At 39.3% G+C, this 22,840-nt stretch overlaps 1 protein-coding gene across 2 annotated transcripts in view; it reads right to left on the bottom strand.

Annotated features, from left to right (window-relative positions):
• Positions 1 to 14,044: 14,044 nt before the first annotated feature.
• The window catches only part of TGFB2 (transforming growth factor beta 2), a 208,447-nt gene continuing 199,651 nt past the window's right edge, over positions 14,045 to 22,840 (bottom strand). For both annotated transcript variants that reach the window (XM_089685013.1, XM_089685014.1), the window contains exon 7: positions 14,045 to 21,027. In XM_089685013.1, coding sequence (XP_089541139.1) covers positions 20,869 to 21,027 — 159 coding nt within the window. In that variant the 3' untranslated portion in view covers positions 14,045 to 20,868. The remainder of the gene's footprint in view (positions 21,028 to 22,840) is intronic.

Raw genomic sequence — 22,840 nt, 5'->3', positions numbered from 1 at the left:
GAGATGAATACAAAAAAAATTCAAAGGCTTTGTCAATGCCTAGAAGCACAGTGAAATCTATTATTAAGAAGTGAAAGGTATTTGGTACAACACAGACCCTCTCTGGATCAGGACATTGTTCAAAACTAGCTGAAAGAGCCAGGAGGAAACTGGTCAGAGAGGCTACCAAGAGGCCTACAGCAACTCTGAAAGCAGTTGCAGGAATTGATTACAAAGAGTGTTCATTGTGTGCATGTGACAACAATATCACAAATTCTCCACAAATGTGGCTTGTATAGGAGGGTTGCAAGAAAAAGGCCACTCCTCACGAAAGGCCACATGCAGTCAGGACTGAGCTTTGCAAAAACGCACTTTGAAGATTCTGAGGCTACATGGAAAAAGGGGTTATGATCAGAGATTAAAATTGAATGATTTGGCCTCTAATTTATATGTCTGGCGGAAATCCAATACAGCTCATCGTCCAAATTACACCATCCCTACAGTAAGGCATGGAGCTGGTAATATCTTGTTATGGGGGGTTCTCTGCAGTAGGAAGTGGGGCATTTGTCAGGATAGAAGGAAAAATGGATGGGAAAATACTGTAAAATTCTTGAGTAAAATCTGCTGCCCTCTGCCAGAAAGTTGTCAGTGGGAAGAAGGTTTATCTTCCAACATGACAATGACTCAAAACACACAGCAAAAATGACCACACAGTGGTTGAAGGAGAAAAAGGTGAACATCCTTGCTTGACCTAGTCAGAGCCCAGACTTCAACCCCATTGAAAATCTGAAAAGACTGCAGTCCAAAAACGGTCATCATCAAATTTAACTGAACTTGAGCAGTTCTGTAAAGAAGAGTGGGCAAGTATTGCAAAGTCTAGATGTGCAAAAAAGGTGGTTCAGCAAAATACTGACGCAAGGGGGTGATCCTTTTTCCAACTCAGTGATTCTGTTTTTGATTTTCTTTTTTTTTTCCTGACATGTTGGTGTTATACCTTTCACTTGGATGTTATAACTTTTCTATACCCACTGTAAACTTAGGAGTATCAGAAAACTGATTGGTTTTATTTGTTGTTGGTTTTCTTCCCTAATTACTGTAATTATTAAATGCAACTACAGAAAAAATTAAATGCTTGCAGTCATGTTTTTCGTTTTGATTTGCAAAATGCTATACAAGTTAAAACATTCTTCTGGGATTGGAAAAGAGATGTATAGCAAGACAAATTAAAGTGTCACTGGTAATTTAATGCGGAAAATAATCCCTTTCGGGACTCGGGGCTACAAATGGTTACGGTCAGTAAAAATACACTCTTAATCTCGATGTGAAAACTCACTCCATTACATTCCTGTACATTCTCATACACTTTACTTGAATTTTGAAGGTCAGGCTGCTATGATATCTCATGTTATTACACCAGTTTTAAAGAAAAACAGATGTTTTTACACACGGTATCAACACTGCTGAACAACTTTGAAAGGATCAATTGCACAAAGCATTTTTGAATTAAAGTGACCCAGTGGGCTCACCTTATGTGGAAGTCCTTAGTCCTTAATCAGGTACATCCAGGTTCTAGAGACTGCAAACTACTTCCAGTGCATTCTGCAATTCCTAAGACCCTGTACCCACTATAATCCAAAAAGAGCTGGCAAAGTCATGATTGGACCTACCTCCCCTTACCCCCTTCCATGTCTCAATATGGGCCACCAAAACTGATGCATGGCACTGCTAGCCAATAGGAAAGCAAGTCTGATGATGTGTTCAACGCAGTGCAGTTATGCCAACTGTGTTTTCTATTTGCATGATAGAGATCATCTAGATTTCAGGAATCCCAAGGCGCTCTAGAATCATTCATGAGATGCCTGTAGGTTATTGAATGTGCCTGATTTCAGAACCTGGGAACGCCTTAGTATCAGAGGTTAATGGAATGATTTTTGCAAAATTGACTTCACAGAGAATTATCTTGTCAACAAAAGAGTAAATTCTCAATTTTGCTCATTGAGTTTATTAGGTGTAATTTACTTGAAAAAAAAAGCAACAATTTTTTTTGAAAGGATGCTTTTAATTTTTTAATTCGTACATTACAGCATCCTTTTTTTACCAGGGTGCCCAGGCACCCTGTGGTGCCTTCAGGTTTCTTCAGGGGTGCCTTGGCAAAATGCCAAAAATTGCCTAAAAACTGTATAGAAGTCAGCGGGTGGATCAAGCCTTTTAGCTACATAAAGCCACAGATCTTCATCATGCACCATTACAACTTTGTAGCTGCCAGCGTCCTAACAACCAATTACATCATTGGTTGACAAGGAGGACGATGGGTGCCTGCACCACCTTCTTGTTTTTCCTCTTCTGTCCCTCTCCATCAGCACTGGGGACACATTAGTTGATTGAGGGAAATAAACTGGGGGAGAAGAGAAACATTGGTCGGTACTAAAGTGCCAAGGTATATTGCTTTGGAAGAATAAACCACCTCTAATGTTGGGTGTCCTTTGTGTGTGGATGATGCTGCATTATGTAAAACTATTAGTTTACTTTTTCATTTTATAATGGGGTATCTCAAGATTTTACATCATTTTACAGGGTGCCTTGACTGCCAAAAGGTTGAGAAACACTGCATTACAGGACACAGGAGTAGTTTTAGATGACTGAGTTATACTACCACCTTCAGGTGGTTTGGTCATTATCAAAGTTGTAAGGACAAGCCCAGTTTAACCCTCCCACACCCCCAGCATGCCTCAGTTTTTGCTAGTGTCTTTAGGTGATGGACATCTTCCCTTTCCTTTGAGAAAAGCTGCTATATAGCCACTGCAGTTTCTATTTTTACAGCTTTCTGGATCAGTTGAATCACCGGCTGCTCTGGAAGTAGATGTGTGCATCGGATCTTGCATTGACACTCACCTTGGCTTCTTGTGCATCATCTTGAATTAGCTACAGGGTGCTATACAGGTCCAGGGCTATGATTCAACCATGGAGCCCAGTTCCAGTCCCTGAAGATGACCACTGGGAGGGCAAAAATCCTAAAATCCCTTGGCTGCTGGGAGATCCACAGAAAGACAGCTGCATTGTCAGGGCTTTTGTCCTACCTGGGAGTCCCATATGCTGGACCTTTGTCCCTGAAGGGTTAACAATGGTAGTGTGGGCTGTTACACATTCTGTTGTGGCGAGAAGTTGGGGGAGACTAGGCAGCTTCACATTTACATTTGGCATCATTTTTGCATCACTGGGTTTCAGATTATCTGCACTGCCTCTGTTCCAGTTGAACTTACTGCACATGGGTGTTCATGAGTACCCCTAGCAGGACAAAGCCTCATCTCTCATGGCAAACCACAGACAAAGTAATGGCGGGGGGGACGTGCACAGTATTTCCATTAATGGTCCTGACATTGCTAGCCCAGACCACGGTTGCCAGTTTAAGTCTCTGCCTTCTTCAGAGCTCCCCTTCACCCCTTTCTCTCCTCCCTATATATCTATGTTGATATCTTCTGTCACAATGTGTGCATTTATGAAAATTAATTCTGCTATCCTGGAAGGTTCAGACCACAGGGGGTGCTAACATACCCTCTCTTCTTCCTCTCCCTCAGGGTCGGTTTCTGTCCTGCCTCTGGCTGCTGTGGCACTCTCTGAAGAAGAGTATGAAGATGATGCCTCATCTAGCCCCGAGGGTTCATCAGAAGAGGAGGTTCACTCTGCTGTAATTAATCCCACATAAAGAATACAATTATATCCTTATTGATGCTGTGCCTTGACCTAAATCAACTTGTACTTGCATTGTCAAAATTCACCAGCTTGTCTCATAGAATGGAAAAAAACCTGTACACTTCCTTTTATAGCCTGTATTGCTTGGTGACTGGCCATTCGCTGATGAGGTGTTCATGCAACCCAAAAACTTTCCTCAACAATAGCCTATTACGGGGGAAGTTCTAGAGAAATGGACAATGCCAGTCATGGACCCTGCCATTTCTTGTCTTGATAACATCTTATTGGTCAATATTGAGGATGTCCCGATCTTCTAGGACTCTGTGAACAAAAAGTTAGGCTGTGCAACCTGCTGTTGCAACCTTGCCTGGATGTTTGGTCCACACTTATGGTGAAGAGCAATATCAAATATGACCCCACAAGGGGATATACTTGAAACCCAGTGCAAAAGGAGCAAAACCAGAATATAACCATCAGAGGTAAAAGGACAAGGGCAAAACTCCATCTTTTGGGTCAGTCCACCATGCATATCTCAGACATGAAAAACTGGCAGGCGGACTTCCTCAGTCAACAACATTTGGATCCCTGAGAGTGATCTCTCCACCTGGAGGTGGACCTCCTGGTGTCCAAGCTCAACGACAATTTGATTTGATTTGCCGCTAGGTCCAGGGACCCTTGGGTCTTTGCAGTATAAACAGAAAGGCACAACACCGCTATCAGCTTCAAAGGCACAGTGAATGAGAAGTTGGGAGAGAGGAAGAAAAAGCGCCAGCAGCAATACAAGTCCCGTGCTGCCTCGTATCAGCATCCATCACAGATCAAAAGCAACTCAGCAGAATCCCAGACTTGCCAATCACACTTCCATACTTTGTTCCCACCACCTTTAGAAGAGTTATGGAGTACAGAGGATTGGGATAATACAGGGCAGGGAGTGTAAAACCTACCAACACCTGGAGCTCCTCCTTGCAAGAGAACCAGTGAGCCAAAAGGTCTCCTGACATATAAAAAGCAGGCTTGGATGGACAATGAGTTGCTTAGACAGTATATGAGTGTCATTTTCCTGTTATAGTCAACTTTTTTTAGGATTGTCAGACCTCAGGACAAAAAAAATGAAAACATGTTTCCTAAAGGTCTGTATACATCTTAAAGTTTAAGCCCAGAGTTTAGCTTTAAAGTAATGTTTTTGTGCTCCAAGTTCAGCTATATTCACACAACCAGTTGCAGCACTATAAGAGGTGTTGCAACACAACATACCTTTTAGATGTTCAGTCTTTCACGAAAGGTGAAATTTCCAATGTAGTAAATGTCAGTTTCTGTTGAGGAGCCCTGTAACTTGGCTAGAAGCTCAATGCAGAATCCTTGTAAAATAAGTCAGCCAAGTACAGTGCTGTTGCCATGGTTGCAAGGAAAAGACATTTTAGAAAATCATAGCTTTGTTGTGATTAGGATGGAAAATGTTATACACTCACAATTCAAACTGGCTTCTATTGCATTTGTAAATATAATTTTAATTTTTTTATTATAAACCTGGAGTTCTACATTAAAAAAAACCCACTGTTATTGAGTTATGTGCACAGTGGCAGAATCCCCACGGCCATTAGAATTTTGCATCTTAGAAACCACTCTTAGTCACGGATTTTACATTCTAAAACAGGCTATTATGTTTTTAGAAGGTGAAAAGATGTTTCCTTTCCTTTCAGGGAAGGAAAATAGACCTTTAAGTTGAACTCTAGGCAGATCAAAAAAACAATAATAAATTCAGAATTCTGTTTGCCAGTATCCTGTATTAACATATTCTTACAAGAGCAGAGAGATGTCTTCTGCTGCTTCTTTCCTGTCCAATCAAAGGTTGAGGGCAGGAAGGTGACCTGGGTTTCTGAAGTGTCACTAAACCCACAAAAGTAAAATCAGTCTGTATATGCAGTAAAGCATGCTTGTTATACTCACGGTGGAACCTAATCCTCCGCATTGTGTAAAAAGGAGGTTTGATCCTGTCTTCTCTGATCCTCCCTTTCTACTGTCCCCAATCCATCTGCTGATAGAACAGAGCCTTGGGGGCAAGCTGCACATGCTAAGTTTGGTGTGTGGCTCTGAGGAAGAGGCAAGTCCTCGAAATGCATCAGCCTATTGGATGTCTACATTCCCCATTATGGACTGTTACTCAGCGCGGTGTTGACCCAGCAGTTCTTTTATGACGTGCCTTGACTTTATTGTCGTTTGTGAGTACAACACCTACTTTATTTCTTATTAAACATGTTTTATGGTAATGCACTAGGCCTGTGCGCCCTCTCTTTGTTCTTTCCTCATTAAGTTTGGTGTGTATTGCTAGAGAGTTTTTTTCTTTTGTGATCAGCAAAGGACCAATCAGCGCTGTCCAGACAGAGGGTCAGGGGTCATGCAGCCTCACAGGGGAGAATGAAAACTCCTCCTAAAAGCTATAACATGTGCTCTGCTGGACACTGATTCAAGTCACAAGACAGCTCTAACTGCTGATGAGAAAAGGTATTTAGCAGTTTATATTTTCTAAAATAATTGCATTTCCATGTTGTGTGTACTGTGGGAGACTAGATATAGTGAATGCAGGGTCCTGGGCTTAGTAACACTTTAACTGCAGCAGAGAAACATCAGGTCACCAACGTTGGTTTTACTATATAACAGGGCTTCTTAAATCTCAGGACTGAATGGACAGAAGTAAGAATCGCAACTACCATATACTGTATTATTATTATTATTATTATCATTATATACCATATTATATACCATATCAATTGAGTTGCTTACTTGGCCTTCATTGCTTCCTAACCACCAATCTTAGTGGGTTTTTAGCTCTAATATTACTTGATGCTGTCATTATAAATATTGACACAGTTGTATCTGACCTGCAGCCATTCCGTGGGTCAGCTGAATGGGCACCATGTCTGATACACTTGGGAGCATAGAATTTTCTTGGCAATTTTATACGAGGTAGGTTGCCAGGTCTTTCCTCAATGCTCCCCAATTGCTCAGGCTCTGTTTCAGTAGAGATCACATGACCACGATCAGGTAGCCCAAAGGAAGTATCAAATCATTTTTACAGTTTAAAGCATCAGAGATCATATGAATGATGCCATGGCATTTTTCATGTAGCTGGTTATTGAAAAGAGATTTCCATTTAGGGCTGGTTCACATCAGATGCAGTTCAGTGTGTTTTTTTTTCTGGATCAAAAATGCATGTACAGTGTTTTCCGTGTATTACAATGGCCCTAGTTCAAAACAGTGCAGTCAGTTTCGGCCAGTTTCCAGTGCAGAAAAAAATAGAACATGCTGCACTTTATCTGCACAGAACTGTACTGGAACACAGCAAAACCAATCAAAAACGCACTGGAAAGGAATGTGGTGTGAACTGTAAGCAAAAACGCATCTGGAATGTACCCGGAGTATGTTTTTGTGGTGTGAATTGGACCTTTATCCACAAATAGTACATTGTTAAGGCTCTTGATTACAGTTTACCATTACAAAATAGCTTGATTGTTTAGATGCCCTTAAATAAAATGTAGCTGCAAAAGCTCTCAAGTATGTACTGCATATCTGCAAAACAAAACATATGAAAAAGATACATTTATTATAATGCTAAGGCTCGTGAGGCATGAACTGACCCTGAGAACATGTCCTGAAGCAATGAAAGGGTAAATGGGACACAGAGTTTTTACAGAATGGAGCTATTTGTGTAGGAGCTGTGGTCCATAAAGTCTTAAATGAAACTTAATCAGTCTTCTGGCCATAAAAAATGTGAGTTCACGTAGGGATCCTTTTAACGTTACTCCACAAACCAATGCTAAAAACATGTTTAGTCAACTGCAAAGCAAGCTTGGCGGTTTGAGATTCTGTTTTTATTGTTAATGTTTTATCTTCTTCCCATCCAAAGCTGGAAGGAATGTTGACATAACAGCACTCGCGGGAGTAGACCAAGGACTTGTGATTGAGTTTAGAGGATGGCCATTATTGTAACCATGCTTTATGACCGTTCCTTTGCCAGCCATAAAACCTTTGTTATATGTAATGTTAATTCTAATAAAAATATGTTTTAACATCCTTGGTTCCACTCTGTCTATGTAAATGCCAAATCTAGTTAACCTTTTCAATGACAGTTGGCTACTTTTTTCTTGGAGGTTTTTGGGTAGAAATAGAATATAGCAGCACTAATGTTATGTTTGTGATAATAGTGAATTATGGGAAAGTATAGCAAGTCATGATAGCTTTAAAATGTTGTCTTGTAGAATAAATATGTGACCAGATATGCATTTGTTAATGCTTAGCCCTGACCCTTCACCAACTACTAGTCATTACTCAGCCCTGCAGCTCAAGGCTTGTGGTGGAAAAAGAGACATCATCCCCCCCGCCTCATCACCTCAACAAATCAGAGGGAGCCTTATATACACTGATAAAAATACAAGGCTTTCACTGAATGGCAAAAGCACACTCAGTCTGACTCTCCTTAATTCCGGCAGCAGACAAGTCACCCATTCTGCTGCCGGACATGATGCCACTTACTGTATGTAGCCAATGCTAGAACAGTATATTACAGCATACAAAGTGGCCACTTTGTTCTGTAATGGAAATAGTTCATTGGGGGCAGCTTGATCAAAACACACTATATAAAGTGATATTAAAGCTGGAATTCTACTTCAGGTGGTCTTTCATTGAACTCTCTCCAAATCTATAACAGCCTTTCTATGAACTGCTGGCCAATACCGAACTGCATGTTTTTTCACTGCTCTCGATACACGCATCTATTTCAACAAAACTATATAATTATATTGCATGATGATGTAATAATTTAATGATCTTCCCTTTATTTTAAAGAAAATGTAACAGTCTTTCACTTTACTTGTGTTGCAGCAAGACAACTTCCAAATCAATGACAACATTTGCAGTGTGTCCCTGTAGGTGCTGGAAGCACAAGATTCCATATGGGAACTCTCACTGCCTGTTCTTCCCTTAGAAGGTTACCTTGACTACTATTGATAAATAAGTGCGTAGGCACGCTAAATCATGACACAAGCCTTTGACTTTCCAAGCAGTCTGTATCTTTTTCAGATGTTCGCAACTTTTCCAAATCAATAAAGGCAACTAAATTTCGTACAACATTGACATTCACTTAGTATTCATTATGTGCACTGCCTGACCCTGCATTCTCTTACTGAAGTTAATGACAAAACCCAGAGTCGTTCCTGCAATATGGATTTTATTATGTCAATGTCCAGATGTTTAATAGAAATTACAGATATTACAGAGCTTTATATTCTCCAAAGAGAGCACTGGAGTACAGTGCACTCATTAAATTTCACTGTGATCTGTTTGGGGCTAACAAGCACACAAGGCCTGTGAGAGAAAGAACTGTATGAATGACATGGAATTAAATATTCCCTGTATGATTTTGGTTACGGGTACAACCTGATTAAAACTTACAATTAAAGTGGAACTCCAGGTGAGCAAGCAAATACAAGTATATGTTTACACCTTTACCTGTTTACCTGTCACCTTACCTGCTTCAAGCTGTCTTTGCATTCCCTAGACCTATATGGGCAAGTGAAACAGTTTCTATGCGATGAGCAAAAGTTCACTGACTCAGGAGCTTACATCCTAATACCACATTTTGTATGCTTTGTTGGACTGCAGTTCCTCATAGGAGAAAAGAATATACTGCACATATCTGAATGCTTTGTTGGACTGCAGTTCCTCATAGGAGACAAGAATATACTACACATATCTGAATGCTTTGTTGGACTGCCGTTCCTCATAGGAGACAAGAATATACTGCACATATCTGAATATACTCCAATCTTGCTAACCCTTTCCCTGCACTCTCTATCCCCACATCCTTCTCTGTGTCCTTCCACAATCCATGCTTACTGCCTCGTCTTTTCCAATCCTCCACATTCCAGCCTTGTTGCTTCTATCTCTCTTCCACATTCTGGTCTCATGGCCCCCCACATTCTAATCTCACTTGCTCCAGTACCTCCCTCTCCACAATTAGACTTATGCCATTAAGGAATCTACTTTTTATCATGCCTAGCAGTCACTGCAACTCTGTGGCATACATTAGCTCAATGTAAACTGGCCCTACCATGAATGGCCAGTTGGTTGCCTTTGTTCCCTAGATTAAAAATCCAATCCAGGTAGGCTGGAGGTCCAGAGGTGACATAGGAAGCCACAGAGCTCAATGAGCTATTGGGTATGCCACTAGGTTCTATAGCATGGCAAAGTTGTGAATTAAATAACTGGCTGAACAGAGATTTAATCTGCTTTAAATTTCCATTATATTTATTTGTTTTCAACAATTTATCATCTTGCCAACTTTGCCTACTCTTTTATAAGATTTCTAAACTAGGAAGATAGTAGTGTTATCTGTTTAATGCCGGTGAGGGTGCAAAGAATATTAGTTTTTCTGAATGCTTACAATATGTATATAGATATGCTCATGGAGTATCTGATGACAAAACATTATTTCTTTATTTTGAAGAAGTACATGTTATTATTAAGGTGAATAATACAGAGACATATCTCATACAGTTTTTGGAAGGCCATTTTCTGTTCCAGTATGACTGTGCCCCTCTACACAAAGCCAGTTCCGTTAAGACACGGTTTGACAAGTTTGGTCTAGAGGAACTTGTCCCTGAACTTAACCCTTTTGAGCACCTTTGGAATGTCTGTGGCACACTACAACATCATTAATCACAAATGATCTTTTGGCTGAATGGGCACAAATTCGGACACACCCAACATCTTGTGAAACGCCTTCTCAGAAGAGTGGAGAATATTACAGTCACAAAGTAGGGGCCAGCTCCATATTATTGTCCATGTCTATAGCTGTGATGACCAGAGATTAACAAGCTTATGGCCACCAGTGTGGCCAGGCAACATATCCTACTTAACCACTTAACAACTATAGCTGAATAACGGCTACAGTGTGGTTGTTAAGCTCTGGGAGGGCGTCATATGACGTCTTCCCAAAACGTGCCCCCTGCACGCCCCCAGCGGCGTGCACCTGGTGCTGTCTGTGATTGCCGTGTCCTACGGACATAGCTGATCACATGACATGACAAGGTAAAAGGCCGATCACAGCAGCTTTTTACCACATGACACAGCTGATTACAAATTAAATACAGTTGCCAGTTATAGGCAGCACTTTCATTACGCTGTCACAGTGTGAAGAAAGTCCTGCCAATAACTGGCAAGTGTTACAGAAGACATCTGCACTAATAACACAGGTCTGCAAAAAATTTTTTTCAAGAGATGTTTTGGTTATTCCACATAATCTTTATGTTTTTTGGTGCGCTGAATCCAAAAATGACCTCCATTCTGTCAAAGGACATCACATTTCTTGACAATTTAGGTAACTATGTTAAATAAGGCAATACCTCATAATAAATGGAAATAGACTTATAAAATTAAAGTTTTATTACAATTTTTTCATGAAAATCCTTTTTTGAACTGAAATGAGCTCACCTACACACACTAAACTCGATTCTTCTTCCCTGTGAGGCTCCTCTTGGTGCATTTACACTTGTGAGTAGCATCTGGAATGTCTCTCTGAAGCATCCAACAGCAGTCTGCCATCATTGTAATGCTCCATTTTCCCTGGTATCTCCTTTCCATCTTTTTAATGTCTTGGTGGAATCGTTCACCTTGTTCCTCACTCACAGCTCCCAAATTTTCAGGAAAGTAGTCAAGGTGGGACTGGAGGAAATGCACTTTCAAACTCATCAGGCAACCTAAAGCTTGAAATGCTTTCAGCATTCATCCGACGATCTTTTTGTAGTGAGGATCTTTGTTATTGCCTTGGTGACCAAGTATTTGAAGCATTCGTCATCTCTTGGAAGTGATTTTACGAATTGCTTCATCAATCCCAATTTTATGTGGAGAGGTGGTAGAACTTTATGGGAAGGTACCAAAGTTTCTCGGAGAACATTTTTTTCACTGACTGTTAGCACCCTCGGCTGCCAACTCTTCTTGGTCCAGTGATTTTGTCAGTCTCAACTGTCCCATAGACACAGAAAACAAGGGTATTTGGTATACCCAGCTTGTTGCCCGAGCAGCATGCACAAGACCTTCAAGTCCCCACACACTTGCCAACCATGGTCTTCATATTTAAGTTTACAAAGAACCAATTCCAAGTTCTCGTAGGTTTCCTTCAAGTGTACGGAATGACCTACAGGTGTGGAAGCGTAAAAACCACCGTTGTGGAGTAAAACTGCTTTGAGACTTCTTTTTGAAGAATCTATAAAAAGACGCCATTGCTCTGAATCATATTGGATTTTAAATTGACCCATCAGACCTTCGACATCGATGCAATAAACCAACTTGTCTTCCTGGGCGAAGTAAGGAACGAACTCCTTTTCAGGATGTCTGAACCATGAAGATGACACTCCTGGCAACAATAAATTCCTGCTTTTCAGCCTCGATCCGAGTAACTCAGCGGCATCTTTAGGAAGATTCAAGTCTCTTACCAAATCATTCATCTCCTCCTGAGAAAACAATTTTGGTCTTGTATCATCTTCAAAGTCAGAACTTGATCCGTCATCTGATTCAGGTATGACTTCACCTTCATCGGAGTTAGGTATCTCTTCCAAGGTAGCAGGGGGCTTGGGTACTGGTATATCTGTGCCATGGGGGATGGGACGAATTGCTGAGTGAAGATTGGGGTATGAAATGGAATGCTTCCATTTGGAATTAAACCCTTTCACATCGCATGAACAAAAGTAACAGTCGTCATTATGGTTCTTTTGCTCTCGCCATACCATAGGAATCCCATAACGGAAAGATTTTTTCTTACCCTTGAACCAGTTCCGGACGTTCTCAACGCACCGTGTGCACACTTTATGAGGCGCCCAAACTTTATCTTGATCTCCAATTTTTAGTCCAAAGTATGCAAAGTGTACTTTTTTCACAAAGTCTGTAATATTCTGCTGTTGCTTCAACACTGTATATTCACCACAGATGAAACAGAAACTGTCTGGCGAATTAATACACTTTCGCTGAGCCATAACATAACGGTTGAAGAATGACGAGCTAACACGAACTGCGATGAAAAACTGTGAACAGCCTAGAACCAAGAACCTGATGATTTGTGCACAAGTGTGGACTGCAGGAGAGAGCAGCTCTGTGTCTGTACAGGAGAGGTCACAGTGCTGGCCACGCCCCCCTGAAATGACAGGAGCTACTGCTATCTGCCCTGTGTCTCCCTCCCACTGGATTCTTCAGGAAAGATTAACCCCTTCTACCATTAGAAGCACAGACTCAGGGCTGAGGCTTACACATACAACATGCAGCTGAGTATCCCAGTAGTCAGACATGTCACTCAGAGCAGCACTTGTAATCACCCCCTTTGCAGGGGGGAGGGGCAGAGATTGTTTACCTGCAAATAACAACAAAGAGCCAGAAGAAAACTAGGGAAATGAGGAAATAGAATTTTTTTCCCTAAAACTTGCTTAGCTTATGTATTGCTGACCATCAGATTTACAGTGCTATATTTTTTTTTACATAACTCGGACAACCCTTTTAAGGTTTTTTTGGCATTTTATATCTTAAATGCACTTATGTGAATTAATAGTAATTTGGACTTTAAATTTGGTTAAAAACCCATAATTTAAAAAAAATACCAAAAATTAAAAAAATTTGATAAATTTGAAGACAATTTTGCATTTTGTGGTAAATCATGACGTCTAGGAGTTTTTTCAATATTTTATTTGTTTTCAGCACACCAAAATACATGGAAAGTAGATGAAAATAATCAAACAGCTTTTTAGTCGCAGACCTGTGAAATCAGTGCCCTGATTATCAGTGCAGTCCCAAAAGTACCCAGCAGTGCCACCCATCAGTGCTTAGCAGTGCCACCCATCAGAGGCCATCAGTGCCACCAGTCAGTGCCGTCAGTGAGTGCTGCCTATCAGTGCTGTATCATCAGAGCCTCCTCATCAATTCCCACCAGTGCTGCCTCATCAGTGCAGCTTATCAGTGCCCATCAGTGCTGCCTATCAGTGCCCATCAGTGCTGCCTATCAGTGCATCAACACACATCAGTGAAGGAGATAATATTTTTATAATAGAAACAAAGGAAAAAAATAAATGTAAAAAATTTTTGTTGCTCTTTTTTTCTGTTTATAGAGAAAAAAAATAAAAATCCCAGTGGCAATTAAATACCACCAAAAGAAAGCTCTATTTTTGTGAAAAAAATTATTAAAATGTCATATGGGTATAGTGTTGCATGATCGTGCAATTGTCATTCAATGTGCAACAGCACTGAAAGCTGAAAATTGGCCTGGGCAGGAAGGGGATAAAAGTTCCCGGTAGGAAGGTGGTTAAACAAAATGTGGAAAAAAATTCAAGACGAAACATAACTGTACAACTGAAATAATTTATTACCACTACAGCACCACGAACAACAGACATACATTGTGCTAAAATATTGATTAATCAGTAAAAAAAAAAAAAATACAACAGAATTCATTTTACATGTATTTCCTCCTACACGGTCTATACAGGTGTATTGCTGACAAAGCCAAATATGGATCTGTAAATTTATGTCATCAAATTTTCCCATAATACATAAAAAAGAAACTAAAAAAAAAATAAAAATAAAAATATGGAAATTCAGAAGAGGTAAGAAAAACAAAGGTATGGAAACAATGCAGTTTTGATAAAATCTATGCAACTCACATTTAACTGCATCTACCACAAGGTAATGATTTTGACATGCAATGTAAAGTTGTCTTTTGCTATCTAATATACCACCAGTAATTATCCACTCATTAGTAATTTGCTTCCCCTAAAGCATCTCTTTCTTTTAAATTGACTTACTGAAAGCTTGGTCTATTGCCTGGAGAGTCAACAAAAGTTGTAAGAGTGAACCCACTTTTTTTGTAAAATTCTGTTTATGTAAAAAAAAAAATACACAGCTTTAAAATACACCTTCATATGTTACTTTTATTTATTACTTTTTGTGGTGCTATATAACATTTGTAAAATATTGCCATTTCACTGAAATTGATGGAATATCAAATATATCACACTGCACCCTACTAGCAGAAAAATTACAAATAAAATAAAATGACTTAAAAGTTGTTCTTGTTCGTATTTATAATTATTTACATAGTTGTGAAGCATTCAGCTTTTTTTGTTCATTTGGAAAAAATACTGTAGGCTCCTTAAACTATATGTAAAAAAAGATTAAGTCTTGTAATACCTGATGGTTAATTTAAACAACATCTGAAAACATTGATTTTGTATGTTGAAAAATTGCAAACATTCTGGGTAATATATCCCAAACCAGGATGTCTTTTAGCTTTGTGTTTCTTCAGATTGATGTAATTTGGAATTTATAGGCAATTTAAGGGAAGACTGCATTGTAAACATTTTCTGGCTGTCTTGTAGCAAACCACACAGAATGCATGCATACTAACAATTTTATTTCAGAAGAGCCTATAGAATGAAGTTCTGACAATGTCTTGTTACAATGTTTGACTTTTATGAAGTCAAAGCCCCACCACTCACTATCATACAAGTCTGGTTCCAGTAGGGAAGGATCTATATGTAGAGAGCTTTATCAATACAAAGTTATTTGTACTGATGTACACTCACCAGCCACTTCATTAGGTACACCTGTTCAATTGCTTGACAACACAATGTGCTAATTGGCCTATCACATGACAGCAACTCAATGCATTTAGGCATGTACAGTAGATGTGGTGAAGACCACTTGCTGAATTTCAGACCGAGCATCAGAAAGGGGAAGAAAGGAGATTTAAGTGACTTTGGATGTGGCATGGTTGTTGGTGCCAGACGGGTTGGTCTGAGTATTTCAAAAACTGCTGATCTACTGGGATTTTCACACACAACGATCTCTAGGGTTTACAGAGCATGGTCCAAAAAAGAGTAAATATCCAGTGAGCAGCAGTTCTGTGGACAAAAATGCCTTGTTGATACCAGAGGTCAGAGGAGAATGGAAAAATGTTGCCTGGTCTGATGAGTCTCAATTTCAGCTGCATCATTTAGATGGTAGGGTCAGAATTTGGCGTAAACAACATGAAAGCATGGATCCATCCTGCCTTGTGTCAACGGTTCAGGCTGGTGGTGGTGTAATGGTGTGGGGGATATTTTCTTGGCACTAGCAAGGTGTAACTAATAAAGTGGCCGTTGAGTGTAGAAATGTTTTCATTTGGAAGACCACTAGTACAAATACTGTATCTGGTCCATTTGCCACCAATTGGCTGTCCATGTTCTAGTGAACACAAAAGAAAAAACTTTCAGTTCCACATCAGTCACTGGATCAAAAATGTTAACTGGACACATCCACATCCAGTATCAAAGGTGAACTTGGCTATAGTAGGTTTCTGCCTAAAGCAGTAAAAGTGTACGATTACTTTCCAAATCTAAGTATAGGGGAGCAGACAGCATAATTATACTCTGCTTTATGATGGTGCCCAGTGAGATGTAAGGGATCTGTTAAAGGTACTTAGGCACACCAATAGTTGAGTGTCTGTTGGCTGTTTGCTCAGTGGTTGTGTGTTTCATTTATCCTGGTTGCCGTCTTATCACATTTTTGAAGGAAACAGTTCCACCAAGACACTAAATGACCAAGATAAATTTTATTCAGTTCTAGTACTTAGTTTACTATGCATCACCCCCTCCAAAAAGTGGCTTTTGTTTGATATGTAAATATACTGGCAGATTACTTTTTTGCTATCACCTATGGACAAAATTCTTCAGTATACTATCTACTTAAACTTTAACATTAGGATGCTCTTGTTTTTTGTTTGGACTGAATGGAAAACATTTTGAGTTGAGCCCATGAAGAATAATACATGAAGCAAACCTACATCCTTTACATTAATTCACCAGGGTATTTTAGTGTTCAAATGTTTTTTATTTGGGAAAGATTAAAAAAAGGTTAACATTCTGTAAAGGTGTTGCCATCTATGTGCCATTGGGTAGATTTTCCATTATTTTTTTGTCTATAGTCAAGCAAGTGAACAAGATCTTGTCACCAAAAGAAGCATCCCAATTTTAAGACTTCCCCTCTATTTCCATGACAACTCCATATTTTGGATTGTCGCTCATTTTCAGCTCCAGACACAATGATCACTAGCACAAAAAGAGGAGTGAATCTCTCCAACGGGGACACAGACAGCAGCAGCACAGACATCAATGACACCAGGAGGTCAGTGGAGTGCATTGAAAATAAAACCAATATTAAATGGGCTTTTTTATCTGAATTAAATTTAGAAGAGGACTCTGAATCTTTGGCCGTGGGGAAAGCCAAAACAAACAATGTTCATGGTAGGGACATACTTTTGTGGGCTAAAGAATGTGCATAATGCAGAGAACCAAAGTGACTTATTGGATTGGTAGGCATAGAGAAAGATGGATGTTACTAAAATAAATGGCTTATTACACTTTTTATATCATATATACCTATACTTTCCTTTGCAACACTCAGCATTCTGTTACCTGATAGCCCAAAGCTGCAAAATAAGCAGATGCTGTCAGACTCAGTGATCACAGGTCTAAATAGGAGGCAGGAAGCTGTATAATTTCTAGCATGCATCACTGACAGGGCTACCAGCCCAACATATCCTATTAATATTGGCCCAGGGGAGCAAATGCCCCTCTGCCCCCCAGCCTAGTTCTCCCCTGAGTGGACTGTAAAATCTACAACCATTAGATATTGTATGGCACATCAATGAGATAGATGCAAATACTAAAAAACTTTTGTAGTGCAAGTCATTGAACAGGATCCAACTTATACTGGCCTACTACAAAAAAAAATCTGAGGGCTTCCGAAGAATACTTTGTAATATGGTACATATTACACATTACGTACACAGTTATTTCAAAGTATAAACAGAGGTCTACAGAACTGTTTCCAAACAAAAGTTGACGCTACAACTCCTCTATTGTAATACTATCGGTACAGTTACATATACCTGGAACAAACATAGCATAGCTATACAGCATCGTAGTAAAGGTCTGTTGATTAGACCGGTACATATTAAATATTTCACTAGGTTACTAAATTAAATTTACAATAACAAACAAATGCCTCATACAATCAGAGATTTTTGCATTAACATATTATGTTTTTTTATGTAGACTGTAATGTATGGTGATTACTGATTTAGTTTATTTTTTTATTATGTACAGAAAAATTACAGATGTGCTTTTTATACTAGAAAGGCAATATATACACCAAACATATCACTTAAATAGACAAAGACCTCCCAACAGGCCTGTATAAAGTCAAGGTTGGCAGATGCCTTGATATGCTCGAACTGCACTGCCTATTGTTAAGGCATGGCCTAAATTTTTCCATGGCCTCCTATAACTTATGTCCCACCCCCTTAAAAAGACCTGAAAGGCCAACTCCTCTGATTTGTTGTATTATGCAAAGGGACATTTATTTGTAAATAATATGTATTAACTATATAGCATCTTTATGCCTTTATAAGCTCTTGAACTGTCAGCCACGCTTTGCTGTTGGTGGAGCCATATCCATCAATGGTCCTCTAACAATAAAAGCTGCTTTGAATTTAAAGAATGTGGCTATATCTACAGAATGCTCTGAGATTGGTTGTCAGCAGAAAATTATACAACATAGTTTTCCCACTGAACAGACAACTGATGCATCATTGAGGACAACAGAAATTTCGACAACCCATTCCAAAAGCAATATAGGTAATTAATCCTATTAAAGGAGTTAAAGCTTATGTAAATTTTTTTTTTGCATTGGTGATCCTGCCAGAAACACACTTCCTGTGACAATGCTAATTTATCCTACTGTCGCTATGGAGAAGCAGAGTTGTCCTCAAAAGCTGTTCCCTGGATTTGGACTTCATATACCTTCATATCTTCTTCATAACATAGAGAAGGTTGATTCTGTACTCCTCAGAGTTAGCTGGGAATAACTGATAACAGTGCAGCACAGGCTGACAGCTCAGAAAGTTATAAGCTGACAAGATTTCTGGCATAGCTATTTTTTTGCAAACAAATTCAACAAAACACTTTCAAATGTATATTTAACAGATAAAAATGGTTCAAATGAGGTGTACATACTTAGGGATTGATTTACTAAAACTGGATAGTGCAAAATCTGGTGCAGCTGTGCATGATAGCCAATCAGCTGCTAATTTTAGCTTGTTCAAATAAGTTTTGACAAAAAAACCTGGAAGCTGATTGGTTTCTGTGCAGAGCTACACCGGATTGTGCACTCTCTAGGTTTAGTAAATCAACCTCTTAGAGTTTATATGCCCTTTAATGATTTAATTTTTCCTGCTTAATAAGCATTTTTTTAAAAAATACATTTGAGGTTTAAGGCCTAGTTTGTGTTGGGAAAAAAGAGCCATGGTCAATAGGATGCAGATTTGTTTTCCAGAAAAGGTAAGTTGGGCCTTGACAAAAACAGCAAGACTTTTGGAGGAAGTATGTAATTGTTGTCCATTCTTGAGGCAGTTCAAATTGGTCAGGTGCCAGAAAGAAAGATTAACAAAAATGAAATAATAACGTTCCCCTTAAATGTCCATGTACCTTAGTTGTGCAGTATCAACGTGATCTCAACATCAAAAAGACGTCTTTATCTTGTCTTTTTAAAGTAAACGAATAATTCCAATGAAAATGTATTTACCAAAGAATAATACAAACCTTGCTTTGTTGCTAACCATCTTGAGATGCCTCAAGTTGATAGGGTAGTTGAAAGTATAGATGTCTTCTGAAAACCATATTAAGGACTGAACCATTGCGTATGAAAATATAACATACCCCATCATGAGCCATCTTTTTTGCTAGTTCTCAGTATCTGTTTATAAATAGCTTCCCCAAAAGTGAACGCAATTTTTTATTATAGCATAGATGAGAGCTCATTTCTTCAACTGTTAGCTGCATTCTTGTAGTCCATTGTACAGCTTCATCAACTGCATATAGGCAACAAGTATCGTTAAATTTTAAGACCATCCAAAATGAATATCTTTGTAATGGTTAAACACCAGTGGTTTCAGTCATTTTATGTGTTCCTATAACAACCGGAGACCAGACAGGAAGTCCAGCCCCCCACCTATGGATTTTCAGTGTGGTAATGCACAAATAAAGTTTTACCTGTGCCTATAAATATAGAACCTTGCAGGCAAAACCACTTTGGTGGCCATAGTGAGTCTATAGCTGAGGGCCAGAGACAGAATCTCAGAGGAGGACCTCCCCACTCGTGTCCCCACATGTTTAAAGAAACCAGTGGGAGCAAGATAACCACCACTGCCCATCCTAAACAGCTTTGGATAGAGCTACACCTAAAATGATGCATTCATCACAAAAGTACACCTGTAACCTAAAAAAACAATGATATCAATTATTTGATCTGAGCTATTTGTTTGGTCTGTATTTCAGCGCATAATTCATGGCAAAATAATAAATAAGATCAACAGCAAAATAATGGTGTTCTAAGCGGTGGGTGGACTGACCAATAGAACACAATAGCCAGGTCAAGTAAGAGTAGATGCAATAACGGCACTTAAAGGGATATTCCTGTTTTCATTTTCTTTCACATAATGACACTAATAAATTCTTCCAGTGTTTATTTTTTAAATAAATGTCTCTCTCTCTGTTGTTCGCCATTGCTCAGAAAAATTGAGACATTCTTTTCTGTAATTGTGTCTTCATTGTGAGGCTTTTTCCCTCTTTTTTTTGTGCAGATGTCATTTGCACGCAATAGAATATCAAAAGTGGGTAATTGGTAAAGCCGGATATGACACAGGCATGGAAGAAGACCAACATATTTCACGTTATAGCTGTGCATACAAAGTACCAGAGAAGGAGAATGACTTTAACGAGAAACAAGTTAATTTTGTGTAGAGACAAGGGCTCATTCTGCCAGTCACTGAGATCAAATTTTTTTGGCCCAAATCTCCTACCATGACACAGGAACATTAACCAGCAAGGGAGAGGGGGAAATGTTCCTCTCCAAGGATCTTTATTTGAGTCACTACAAAACCCTTAATGAAACCTTCAATGGTTTGAATTTTCTGCAAGTTATAAGAAAATTCTAAAAATTCACACTAGTACCATTTTTTCCCCTTTTTTACATGATAACACTGATTGAACAAGCCCTATTTTTACATTTTTTTTTAAATGTTTTGGTTTTTATCCCCCACTAAAAACACATGCTGTAATGGCAGGTCTAGCTACATTTACAGGATTTTACAATCATATTTGAGAGTTGTTCAATTTTCGGTGTTTTCCCAACAAAATACAATATGGTTAAAGATTCTAAGTCTTGAGATACGCAGCATGGAGAAGCAGAGGCTTCTGGGTTGATGGTGTTGTACAGACCGAGAACCTGTGGGGAAAAATGAGGCTTGGTAAAGTGGATTGTAAAATAAAATAAAAAAAACATTTTATTTATTTATTTCAGATACTTATATAGCGCTGTCAATTTATGCAGTGCTTTACATATATATTGTACATTCACATCAGTCCCTAACCCTCAACTTGCATACAATCTAAGGTCCATAACTCACATTCATATACAAGGGCCAATTTAGGCAGGATCCAATTAACCTACCAGCATGTCTTTGGAGTGTTGGAGGAAACCAGAGTACCTGGAGGAAACCCACACAGGCACAGGGAGAACATGCAAACTCCAGGCAGGAGGTGCTGTGGTTGGGATTCGAACCAACGACCCTAGTACTGCCAGGCGGAAGTGCTAACCATTTAGCCACTGTGCTGCCCTTTTTTTTTCATTTTGGATAAAGTGAGGAATAAAACACCTTTTGAGCAGCAATCACCTGGGTTCTTTCTGAACTCAGTGCGAACCCAGTTCAGAAGAACCTGTGGGGAGCTGTCACATGATTATTATTAGTATTATAATACAGGATTTATAAAGCACCAACAATTTACACAGAGCTTTACAATATAAAGGAAGACAGTACAGTCACAATACAACAGTATACAAGAGGGTTAAGAGGGCCCAGCTGATAAGAGCTTATGGTCTAATAAGGTGGGGCAAGTGGTACAAAAGGTTATTACTATGGGGGATGAGCTGATGGAAGTGTTAAAAGTTCAGTTAGTTGGAGGTGTGATAGGCTACCCTGAAAAGATGAGTTTTCAGGGATCGCCTAAAGGCAGCCAGACTAAAAGATAGCCAAACAGACTAAGGTAGAGCATTCCAGAGGATGGGAGAGGCTCCTGGAGATAAGCATGGGAGAGGGAGACAAGGGAGTTTGAGAGCAGTGGAGTGGATGGTTTTGGTTATACAGTATTTGGAGACAAAACTGGTGATATAGCTTGGGGCAGAGTTGTGAATGACTTTGTATGATCGCATCTCACCTGCCCAAGCAGCTGTGTCTGGGGCATTTCCTAATATGGCCACATGACCATTCTAGGACAATGACCTTGACCTAATATGGCCATGTGGCCATAATAGGTCAATGATGGGGGGAATTCCCAGCTGATTGGGCCAGCGAGAATGTGATCAATTGACAGCTTCCCAAGGGTGCTGTTTAATTAGCAGGGGGACTGAACCAAACTCATCCCTACTGCCAAATTATTTTTGCCTTGCCATAACATTAACGGTGGTATAGTCTTGTCACTTCATAAGCCTTAATCCTTGGAAGCCAAAGTTCCCTTGACAGTGTGGGGGTTATTTACTAAAACTGCATGGTGCAAAATCTTCTTCCTCCCATCCTAGAGGAACGCTGATCTGTAGTCCACAAAGAGAGTTGGAAACATTTCTGGTACAATCAGTGCATAGTAAGCTTTTAGCTCACAAGATTTCTGTCATGATCAACTGGTATTTTTTGCCATTATCCAAATTATATAACAAACAGACTGAAAGGGAGCAAATAAAAGAAGTTAATTGAAATCTGCCCAATGGAAACAGTGAATAAAAACATGATAGAGATTATAACCCCTCCATGTCCTACCCTATCCATGTCCTAAAGCCAAAAAAATTAGAAGGTAAGATTTCCATTTTAAAATTGAAGGGTGGTCTATTTTCAAGGTAGAATTTCTAAGTATTGTGTAAATAAAATATGCAATAAAAAAACAAGAATAAATATGGCTACGTAAGCAGTTAGAAGGAATGCCTAGTAAGATAAAAAGGAGTTTCATTTGTAAAGAACAATATTTGAGTGAGATGGAATTTGATAATA

Source organism: Staurois parvus, unplaced genomic scaffold (assembly GCF_062004578.1).
Source record: "Staurois parvus isolate SC_StPar_1 unplaced genomic scaffold, SC_StPar_1.0 ptg000362l, whole genome shotgun sequence".
NCBI lineage: Eukaryota > Metazoa > Chordata > Amphibia > Anura > Ranidae > Staurois > Staurois parvus.
Note: the sequence above shows the minus strand (reverse complement) of the source record. Positions and strands in the feature narration are given on the sequence as shown.